The 12,262-nt window shown below is 44.3% G+C and overlaps 1 protein-coding gene across 1 annotated transcript in view; it reads right to left on the bottom strand.

Annotated features, from left to right (window-relative positions):
* LOC146026904 (laminin subunit beta-1-like) overlaps positions 1-12,262 on the bottom strand; it is a 106,012-nt gene that overhangs the window by 76,016 nt on the left and 17,734 nt on the right. Inside the window, exon 3 of the mRNA XM_083157953.1 lies at positions 2,298-2,467. Within this exon, the coding sequence (XP_083014079.1) occupies positions 2,298-2,467 (170 nt within the window). The remainder of the gene's footprint in view (positions 1-2,297; positions 2,468-12,262) is intronic.

Raw genomic sequence — 12,262 nt, 5'->3', positions numbered from 1 at the left:
TGTATGTGCAATATACCATCTTTATTACTAATAATAACATAGACTATCCTAATATATCACAGACACCAGAGATCTGCCATCATTTCATGTCCCAGGTAACAGCAGCAGCAGCATCGACAAAGCGGCATTGTTAGGGTGGGAATGTGGAGACTCAGATAACGGCTTGGCCAGGTTCCTCCTCTCCAGCCTGGCATATCTGTTATCTCACCGATTAGACCCGACCGAGAATGTGTCTCCAAGGACAAGACTGTAATAATGTCTGTGAGTTTATGCTGAGATAGCGGGCAGAAGCCTTGAGAATGAGACAAAGGGCCTGATTCAGATCCAGTTCCCGGTGCTATTGTGACTTTCACTGCCTATAGCGGGTGGAGTTCTGCTGGTGGTTCTTCTAAACATGTCACCCTCAGTGCACCATGGACACTTGCAGCAGCCTATGGCAGGTTCAGTCACGGCTGGATTTTCCACAAGGCAACCTAGGCACCTGCATAGGGCCCAGCAGGCCCCAAGGGGCCCCATAAAGATAAACTGGACATCCAAAACATTCCCAGTGCGACATCCGAAACGGTTCCATTGTGCGACCACCGCATGATGTTATGACATCACATGGACCCGCCAACACTCCCAAAGGCCCTCTGTGGTTCTTTGATTGGATAAAAATAGTTTGGACAATGAATGGTCTCATGCGCTGTACGCGGACAGGTCACTTTACATGTGACACAGGGACTAAGCCTACTACAGTCTGATTGTCATATGTACGCAATGCGCCAAAGTACCCAATCGCTGCCGCCTGCAATCAGCACCAACAATATAGTGCTAAGGATGTTTGAGGAGGCCCCAAACCAGTATCTTGCCTAGGGCCCCATGAGGTCTTAATCTGCCTCTGATTGCTTCTGAACTCCGGCTAAGCCTCTGTGGCTGCGGTACTGTGCCTGAGAACGTGGCTGACTGCCGTGGCACATCATAACCCAGTCATCACCCGGGAACGCCCATGGTTTGTTTTCCTATGGCAGGTAAAATGGCAACACCACATGGTTGACGTGCACTAGGTCAACAGGTACAGTATGTCGCCACTATTAGTCGGAACATGTGTTCCCGTGGGCCGCGCCACTCGCCATGCTTTGGGCACTGAACTACTTTGCAGGGGTGTGGTTTATATAGTAAGGGGTGTGGTTTATATAGTAAGGGGTGTGGTTTATATAGTAAGGGATGTGGTTTATATAGTAAGGGGTGTGGTTTATATAGTAAGGGTGTGGTTTATATAGTAAGGGTGTGGTTTATATAGTAAGGGGTGTGGTTTATATAGTAAGGGTGCGGTTTATATAGTAAGGGTGTGGTTTATATAGTAAGGGGTGTGGTTTATATAGAAGGGTGTGGTTTATATAGTAAGATGTGTGTTTTATATAGTAAGGGTGTGGTTTATATAGTAAGGGTGTGGTTTATATAGTACGGGTGTGGTTTATATAGTAAGATGTGTGGTTTATATAGAAGGGTGTGGTTTATATAGTAAGATGTGTGTTTTATATAGTAAGGGTGTGGTTTATATAGTAAGGGTGTGGTTTATATAGTAAGATGTGTGGTTTATATAGTAAGGGTGTGGTTTATATAGTAAGGGTGTGGTTTATATAGTAAGGGTGTGGTTTATATAGTAAGATGTGTGGTTTATATAGTAAGGGTGTGGTTTATATAGTAAGGGTGTGGTTTATATAGTAAGGGGTGTGGTTTATATAGTAAGGGTGTGGTTTATATAGTAAGGGTGTGGTTTATATAGTAAGATGTGTGGTTTATATAGTAAGGGTGTGGTTTATATAGTAAGATGTGTGTTTTATATAGTAAGGGTGTGGTTTATATAGTAAGGAGTGTGGTTTATATAGTAAGGGTGTGGTTTATATAGTAAGAGTGTGGTTTATATAGTAAGGGGTGTGGTTTATATAGTAAGGGTGTGGTTTATATAGTAAGGAGTGTGGTTTATATAGTAAGGGTGTGGTTTATATAGTAAGGAGTGTGGTTTATATAGTAAGGGGTGTGGTTTATATAGTAAGGGTGATGTTTATATAGTAAGGGGTGTGGTTTATCAAGCCTCCTGAAGAGTGGAGATGTGGACAAGATGACATAACAACCAAATATCTTCTACCTATCAGGTTATAGAATGTACTTGATAAATGATAGCTACAAGTGGATTGGTTGCTACGAGCAATTCCTTCACTCTGTAAAAGGTTTGATACATCTCTGCTGCAATATTTGGATGGAGAGACAGAATGTCTGTCGCGCCCATGGAACGTCTCTGATTATTACCGTACCGAGAGGTGACTGACGATGCAATACTCCTGACTGGTCTCCATCCCGCAGGTGGAGGTGGTACTGAGACTTTGGGAGCGCCCAATCAGGAGGTTTCCTGTAGCTGGGTAGCATCCTCCATCTGTGCATCCATGGTGAACAAGGTCCGGTTCTTCAGCAACAAACCCGGGAACTGTAAGAAGATACAAGAGTACTACATATTAATGGTTATGTATATAGCGCACACACATACCGCAGCAGCGCTTTACAGACAATGGCCCTTATTCAGATCTGACCGCAGTACAAATTTGTTCTCAAAATGGGCAAAACCCTGTGCACTGCAGGTGGGGCAGATGTAACATGTATAGCGAGAGTCAGATTTGTTTCTGTGCAGGGAAAATACTGGCTGCTTTATTTTTACACTGCAATTTAGATTTCAGTTTCAACACACCCCACCCAAATGTAACTCTCTCTGCACATGTTACATCTGCCCCACCTGCAGTGCACATGGTTTTGCCCATTATGAGAACAAATTTGTACTGCGAACAGATCTGAATAAGGGTTAATATGTCAGTCACTCCAATCAGTCCCTGCCTCAGCAGAGCTTACACTCTATATTCTGTACCACATGTACACATATAAGCACTAAGGTTCAAAATAACCATTAATCTCTATGTTTTGTGTGGAAGAAACTGGAGTGACTGAAGAAATCCAACACAAGCACAGAGAGAATGTGCAAACTCTACACAGATGGAGCTTTGTTGGACTCACAACCTCAGTACCGGTAACCACTACAGTACGCCAACCGTTCTGGAAGGTTTATGATGGAGAAAGAGTCCATGATTATTTATTGGTAATGGAGGAAAACGGGAGCATACAGTGGAGACTGGGCAGTGCTGAGCTTCTGTAAATGCTGGTTCCGGGGCACTGCTTATCACTCAGGGCCCTGGACGCAGTATAAAAACAGCTATCACTGCAATGTAGGGGTACATTTATTACAGCTTCTAAAAATGAAAATAGGGGATGTTGCCCATTCTGTCTATCAGATTCTAGGATGCAATAATAGAGAAATGATGGACAGAATTTGTTAGGTTGCTATCGGCAACATCACCTCTTTTCCATTATTTCAGAAGCCTTAGTGAATTTCCCCCAATTGATGCACAGCTAAGCTAACGATGCCGCCCCAGTGCCCAATGTATCAGGATTGCCACCGCACGTTGGGACAGAAAGGAAAGATTTGGGTAGAAACTAAATAATAAAAAATAAATAAACTGTCATCTAAAAATAATACAAAATACAATAAATACAAAAATATATGCAATTTGTATTCCAGAGGGGAATTTACAGAGCAGTCAAATACGACGTGTTTTCCGATGGCGTATGAATTGGTATTTAGTGACCGTATATATGTATGGGGCTGTCTTCAGTGCCTCTGGGCGGTGGGCACTGGGCTGATAAATGCAGGGACGGATTAAGCCTTCGGGGAGCCCGGGGTCACTTTAGACAGGGTGGCCCACTCCCACTTGTCATTACTGGCTGCAAACTGCACAGGACAATATTACACTGTGAAAACACAAAGGCAGTATAAACTTGGTCAATGGGTAACTGCAGGGGGCGATTTATATATATATATATATATATATATATATATATATATATATATATATATATATATATATAAAATACCACATGAAAAGCCTGTGTTTGTCCCTCTTTACCTTACTCTGTAGGAGCCCTGAGAAACATATGATGAGTTCCACCAATCAGAGCTCAGCACAAGCCTCTCAGCCTCTGATCTCTTGTGCAAAGTCTCATGGGACTTAGGGCCAGATGTATCAAGCTTCAAAAGTGATAAAGCAGAGAGTGATGGACAACCAGCCAATCAGCTCCTACCTGACATGTTACAGACTGGGTTTGAAAAATAACAGGTAGGAGCTGATTGGCTGGTTGTTTATCACTCTCCAATTTATCACTTTTGAAGCTTAGTACATCTGGCCCTTAGTGAACTCCCAGTAATGCACTGCACTCTTGTGCAGTCAGTGTGCCTTGTCTTCCGATGCTCAGCACCATTAATCATTGTCACATTAGCAGACAGGCGAAGCTGCAGCATTACCCCACTCCCATGCACAAAACCTTTAGCTAAAAACAAAATAAATAAATAAATATATTCCAACCAAGGGGGCCCCTAGATAGAGGGGGCCCAGGGGTACTGACACTTACAAGGCTCCTCCAGAGTAGATTCATTCCATGTAGCATCCACGGTCTTGGCAAAAAAAAAATGCTGTACCCGGCACCAGAACGGACTTTGGAGGAGATGCAGGATGTGTGTTTACATCCTGCGGCTCCTCCTCCCGAATGCCGCTATTGGCCGCCTAGCGGCTCCCGATTGGCCGCTAGGTGCCACTAGTCGGCCAATAGTGGCATTCGGGAGGAGGAGCCGCAGGATGTAAACACACAGCATTCTTTTGTTTTGCCAAGACCGTGGATGCCTGTTTATTTTTACACACTGCAGCCTGCACGGATCTGACTGATACTGTATGTATGACTGATCTGACTGATATGATGGATCTGACTGATTCGTGCATGCTTCTGCCAAATACGCCAGGAAAATGAAGTGTACTTTCCTGGTGTATTTTGCGGCTAGTGGTCGTATCCAGTTGGCCGTATATAACATACGGCGGCTTAGTAAATTAGGAATCACCATTCTTTTGAATGGTGATTCCTATTCATATTTTGTCGATGGCGTATACATTCAGATTTGTAAATACAAATACGAATGTGCAATGAATACGAATATGAATTTACGTATTTTTGGGATAGTAAATCCCGAAAAAACGAATTCGTAAAAAATAGGTGTATTTTTTTACGAATTTAGCTTAGTACATTTTCCCCAATATGTAAACCTTTTGCCTCTAAAAGAACAGGTATAACAGTAGTAGAAGCAGTACCACTGTAATACAGGTCCTGCCTCCAGGGGGGCTTCTGTCAGTGACTGCAGATGACCCACCTACAGGCGGCAATATGATTACAAGTCCTATGCTCTTCGTCCATTGGTGATTATGCGGCTTGTTCTATAACCCTAGGGGTACTATCCCATAGGACATAAGTGAATTAATCATTTTTTTGTTTTAGATGTAATATCAACAGCTAGAAATAGTTTCCATATAGGCAATGTCAGAGAATCAGTTCCCCAGTAGCTGCACGCCTCAGGAAGGAACGCAGAATGTGATCATATTTATTGTAAGAGAGGTTCAGGTGCAGTGTGCTGGCACAGGACAGAGGCGGTAGGGGCACAGGACAGAGGAGGTAGGGGCACAGGACAGAGGAGGTAGGGGCAAAGGACAGAGGAGGTAGGGGCAAAGGACAGAGGAGGTAGGGGCACAGGACAGAGGCGGTAGGGGCACAGGACTGAGGCGGTAGGGGCACAGGACAGAGGAGGTAGGGGCACAGGACAGAGGTGGTAGGGGCACAGGACAGAGGCGGTAGGGGCACAGGACAGAGGCGGTAGGGGCACAGGACAGAGGCGGTAGGGGCAAAGGACAGAGGCGGTAGGGGCAAAGGACAGAGGCGGTAGGGGCAAAGGACAGAGGAGGTAGGGGCACAGGACAGAGGCGGTAGGGGCACAGGACAGAGGCGGTAGGGGCACACCTTTGTCTATTATGGGGAGAAGGTTGTAAAAGTTACTTCTAACATTCACTTAGAATACTGTAGATTAAAGATAATTGTTGGTGCCCTCCAATAGCTCCATCAGTAAGGTGTCTGTCTGCAGTAAGACAGGTCATGGGTTCTAATACAGGGTGACACTTGCAAAGATGATGCTAGTCAACTACAGAAGAGATACCGACGGCTTTTTATGAACTGATTCAAACTCGCAGGGTATAAGTGGTGCCCCCTTGGAAGCAGGAGCCCGGCAGCAGATTACTTCATTGCCTCCCAAAGTTACACCTTTGCACCTGGGGCATACCTCCCAACAGTCCCGAAAACCCCGGGAATGTCCTGGTTTTCGGGGACATTCCCGCGTCCCTCCCGCGGCCGGCAGTGTCCCGCGCCGAGGGGAGGGGGCTGTTGGGAGTCCCCCCTGTCGGCTGGTGAGCAGCGGGGAATAAACGGTGTGCGCAGCATCTATTCCCGCAGCCAGGGGGCTGGGGGCATGGCTAGAGGCTCACAGAGCCTCTGGGTCATGCCCCCATAGCGGCAAAACGGGGGCGTGGCCTTGCGGGTGAGCAGCGAGTATAGGCCACGCCCCCCGAAATTTTCCAGCGCGCAGTCCCCTGTCCCTCCTCCGGCTCCCAAGAAGTTGGGAGGTATGCCTGGGGGATGGACAGCGGGACAGTCTCCAAATGACGGGACTGTCCCGCTGCAATTGGGACAGTTGGGAGGTATGGAATGTACTTGATAAATGATTACTGGTTACAACGTCTCTTCCCCAAAGTTCTCTACACAACAGGCAGCTTTATACGTTGCTTTGTATGGAATATTGGGGCAGATGTATTAAGACTGGAGTGGAGATAAAGTGGAAGGTGATAACGCACCAGCCAATCAACTCCTAACTGTCATTTTTCAAACATAGCTGATTGGCTGGTACGTTATAACCTGCTATTTTATCTCCACTTTATCTCTTCACCAGGCTTAATACATCTGCCCCAATGTGCGCTCATGTCAGTCACACACTAATGCCGTGTACACCATTCCCTGTTCGCAAAGCGATTTGATTGAAATAAAATACAGTATATAAACTGGCTATAGCGCTGGTTTGTGCCCTGAGCGGTAATATCTGTGTCACTTGCTGATAAAGGCCGTACAGCGGCTATTCGTCACTGAGCAACCTGCCCGGTACAGACAATAATAGTAGTTTAAATGTAATATTTGTCATTTTGAATATAGACACATTTTCTAAGCGTCAGTTGTGCAGGAGCCGAGTGTTTGAATTCTGATATCTTTATTTACAGTCCTATTGTACAGACATCACTGAATGACCGTGTCAGCTTCTCTCACAACTGCTGTATAACCCAGCGCAGCCAATAGGATTTCAGCCTTTATTCACCTGTAATTAGCCGATGGGTGTCAGATCAGGTCACAGTGCGATGGATGGAACTCAGCCAGGTTATACAGCGATTCAGGTTTCCACAGATAAGAGGTTCTATAGCCAGAAAGCTGGAAGGATTTCCATTACCACATCCTCAGCTACACGCTAATATACTGTATGTATAAACAGGCGTGGCCGCGTGGGTCATAGAGTCAATGGTGTTTAGGTCGACACCAAAAGGTCAACATTCACAAGGTTACCATGAAAAGAAGCTGTACACAAGCAAGAGGTCGACATGGAAATGGACGAAACATGAAAAGTTTTGTTTTAAGTTTTTCAAGTTTTTTATTCAGTCTGGAGGGGAACGCCCAGTGTTTTATTGGCATCCCCATGACAACGATGGGCGGTCCCCTGGTAACACGGATGGGCAGATGCCTGCTGGGAGCGGGAAGACGAAGGAAATAAAAGTCATCAGACTGACACATGCTCCTGTATCTCCCCACACGTGTACCGCCCCCACACGTGTACCCCCCCACACGTGTACCCTCCCCGCACATGCGCCTCCCCGCACATGCACGTCTCCCCGCACATGCACGTCTCCCCGCACATGCACCTCCCCGCACATGCACCTCCCCGCACATGCACCTCCCCGCACATGCGCCGCCTCCCCGCACATGCACCTCCCCGCACATGCACCTCCCCGCACATGCACCTCCCCGCACATGCGCCGCCTCCCCGCACATGCACCTCCCCGCACATGTAGAACATGAAGATATGTACAAATAAACCACAGTGAGTAAATTCATCGCACCCCGTTACTGTGCTTGGTAGATTAGGCTGGAGGCATCCAGAGTAATTCAGCATTACATAGCAGATACATCATGGTGTCTTTGTACAAGCGACTGACTCTATTGTTCTCTATACAAATCCTCTCTACAATACGTCTGTCCTGTGATTCTCCCCTTTCATGCAGTGTAATCCTACTTCCGTGATCAAAGGCTGGGAGCTCTGTCCCACAGTCATATAGGAGGAGGTCTGCTGGTTCCCGTCTGCTCATTCATATTGCAAAGAGCAGGAATGAAGAATTGGGAATGTCACTGTGTGCGCTCCATGTAATACAGGCCACGGTCCTCATACTGTATCAGTACGTGGTAATAACTATATACAGGCCACGGTCCTCATACTGTATCAGTACGTGGTAATAACTATATACAGGCCACGGTCCTCATACTGTATCAGTAAGTGGTAATAACTATGTACAGGCCACGGTCCTCATACTGTATCAGTACGTGGTAATAACTATGTACAGGCCACGGTCCTCATACTGTATCAGTACGTGGTAATAACTATATACAGGCCACGGTCCTCATACTGTATCAGTACGTGGTAATAACTATATACAGGCCACGGTCCTCATACTGTATCAGTACGTGGTAATAACTATATACAGGCCACGGTCCTCATACTGTATCAGTACGTGGTAATAATTATATACAGGCCACAGTCCTCATACTGTATCAGTACGTGGTAATAATTATATACAGGGCACGGTCCTCATACTGTATCAGTACGTGGTAATAACTATATACAGGGCACGGTCCTCATACTGTATCAGTACGTGGTAATAACTATATACAGGCCACGGTCCTCATACTGTATCAGTACGTGGTAATAATTATATACAGGCCACGGTCCTCATACTGTATCAGTACGTGGTAATAATTATATACAGGGCACGGTCCTCATACTGTATCAGTACGTGGTAATAACTATATACAGGCCACGGTCCTCATACTGTATCAGTAAGTGGTAATAACTATGTACAGGCCATGGTCCTCATACTGTATCAGTACGTGGTAATAACTATGTACAGGCCACGGTCCTCATACTGTATCAGTACGTGGTAATAACTATATACAGGCCACGGTCCTCATACTGTATCAGTACGTGGTAATAACTATATACAGGCCACGGTCCTCATACTGTATCAGTACGTGGTAATAACTATATACAGGCCACGGTCCTCATACTGTATCAGTACGTGGTAATAATTATATACAGGCCACGGTCCTCATACTGTATCAGTACGTGGTAATAATTATATACAGGGCACGGTCCTCATACTGTATCAGTACGTGGTAATAACTATATACAGGGCACGGTCCTCATACTGTATCAGTACGTGGTAATAACTATATACAGGCCACGGTCCTCATACTGTATCAGTACGTGGTAATAACTATATACAGGCCACGGTCCTCATACTGTATCAGTACGTGATAATAACTATATACAGGCCACGGTCCTCATACTGTATCAGTACGTGGTAACAACTATATACAGGCCACGGTCCTCATACTGTATCAGTACGTGATAATAACTATATACAGGCCACGGTCCTCATACTGTATCAGTACGTGGTAATAACTACTGTATATACAGGCCACGGTCCTCATACTGTATCAGTACGTGGTAATAATTATATACAGGGCACGGTCCTCATACTGTATCAGTACGTGGTAATAACTATATACAGGGCACGGTCCTCATACTGTATCAGTACGTGGTAATAACTATATACAGGCCACGGTCCTCATACTGTATCAGTACGTGGTAATAACTATATACAGGCCACGGTCCTCATACTGTATCAGTACGTGATAATAACTATATACAGGCCACGGTCCTCATACTGTATCAATACGTGGTAATAACTATATACAGGCCACGGTCCTCATACTGTATCAGTACGTGGTAATAACTATATACAGGCCACGGTCCTCATACTGTATCAGTACGTGGTAATAACTATATACAGGCCACGGTCCTCATACTGTATCAGTACGTGGTAACAATTATATACTTTATCAGTAAGTGGTAATAACTATACACAGGCCACGGTCCTCATACTTTATCAGTAAGTGGTAATAATTATATACAGGCCACGGTTGTCATACTTTATCAGTAAGTGGTAATAATTATATACAGGCCACGGTCGTCACACTGTATCAGTAAGTGGTAATAACTATATACAGGCCACGGTCCTCATACTTTATCAGTAAGTGGTAATAACTATGTACAGGCCATGGTCCTCATACTTTATCAGTAAGTGGTAATAACTATATACAGGCCACGGTCCTCATACTGTATCAGTAAGTGGTAATAACTATATACAGGCCACGGTCATCACACTGTATCAGTAAGTAGTAATAACTATATAAAGGCCACGGTCCTCATACTTTATCAGTAAGTGGTAATAACTATGTACAGGCCACGGTCCTCATACTGTATCAGTAAGTGGTAATAACTATATACAGGCCACGGTGCTCATACTGTATCAGTACGTGGTAATAACTATATACAGGCCACGGTCCTCATACTGTATCAGTAAGTGGTAATAACTATATACAGACCACGGTCATCACACTGTATCAGTAAGTGGTAATAACTATATACAGGCCACGGTCCTCATACTGTATCAGTAAGTGGTAATAACTATATACCGGCCACGGTCCTCATACTTTATCAGTAAGTGGTAATAACTATATACAAGCCACTGTCCTCATACTTTATCAGTAAGTGGTAATAACTATATACAGGCCACGGTCCTCATACTTTATCAGTAAGTGGTAATAACTATATACAGGCCACGGTCCTCATACTTTATCAGTAAGTGGTAATAACTATGTACAGGCCACGGTCCTCATACTTTATCAGTAAGTGGTAATAACTATATACAGGCCACGGTCCTCATACTTTATCAGTAAGTGGTAATAACTATATACAGGCCTCGGTCGTCACACTGTATCAGTAAGTGGTAACAATTATATACTTTATCAGTAAGTGGTAATAACTATACACAGGCCACGGTCCTCATACTTTATCAGTAAGTGGTAATAATTATATACAGGCCACGGTTGTCATACTTTATCAGTAAGTGGTAATAATTATATACAGGCCACGGTCGTCACACTGTATCAGTAAGTGGTAATAACTATATACAGGCCACGGTCCTCATACTTTATCAGTAAGTGGTAATAACTATGTACAGGCCATGGTCCTCATACTTTATCAGTAAGTGGTAATAACTATATACAGGCCACGGTCCTCATATTGTATCAGTAAGTGGTAATAACTATATACAGGCCACGGTCATCACACTGTATCAGTAAGTAGTAATAACTATATAAAGGCCACGGTCCTCATACTTTATCAGTAAGTGGTAATAACTATGTACAGGCCACGGTCCTCATACTGTATCAGTAAGTGGTAATAACTATATACAGGCCACGGTGCTCATACTGTATCAGTACGTGGTAATAACTATATACAGGCCACGGTCCTCATACTGTATCAGTAAGTGGTAATAACTATATACAGACCACGGTCATCACACTGTATCAGTAAGTGGTAATAACTATATACAGGCCACGGTCCTCATACTGTATCAGTAAGTGGTAATAACTATATACCGGCCACGGTCCTCATACTTTATCAGTAAGTGGTAATAACTATATACAAGCCACTGTCCTCATACTTTATCAGTAAGTGGTAATAACTATATACAGGCCACGGTCCTCATACTTTATCAGTAAGTGGTAATAACTATATACAGGCCACGGTCCTCATACTTTATCAGTAAGTGGTAATAACTATGTACAGGCCACGGTCCTCATACTTTATCAGTAAGTGGTAATAACTATATACAGGCCACGGTCGTCACACTGTATCAGTAAGTGGTAACAATTATATACTTTATCAGTAAGTGGTAATAACTATACACAGGCCACGGTCCTCATACTTTATCAGTAAGTGGTAATAATTATATACAGGCCACGGTCGTTACACTGTATCAGTAAGTGGTAATAACTATATACCGGCCACGGTCCTCATACTGTATCAGTAAGTGGTAATAACTATATACCGGCCACGGTCCTCATACTTTATCAGTAAGTGGTAATA

Source organism: Crinia signifera, chromosome 8 (genome assembly GCF_055691185.1).
Source record: "Crinia signifera chromosome 8, ASM5569118v1, whole genome shotgun sequence".
NCBI lineage: Eukaryota > Metazoa > Chordata > Amphibia > Anura > Myobatrachidae > Crinia > Crinia signifera.
The sequence above is the reverse complement of the archived record's forward strand: the minus strand, read 5'-3'. Positions and strand labels throughout refer to the sequence as shown.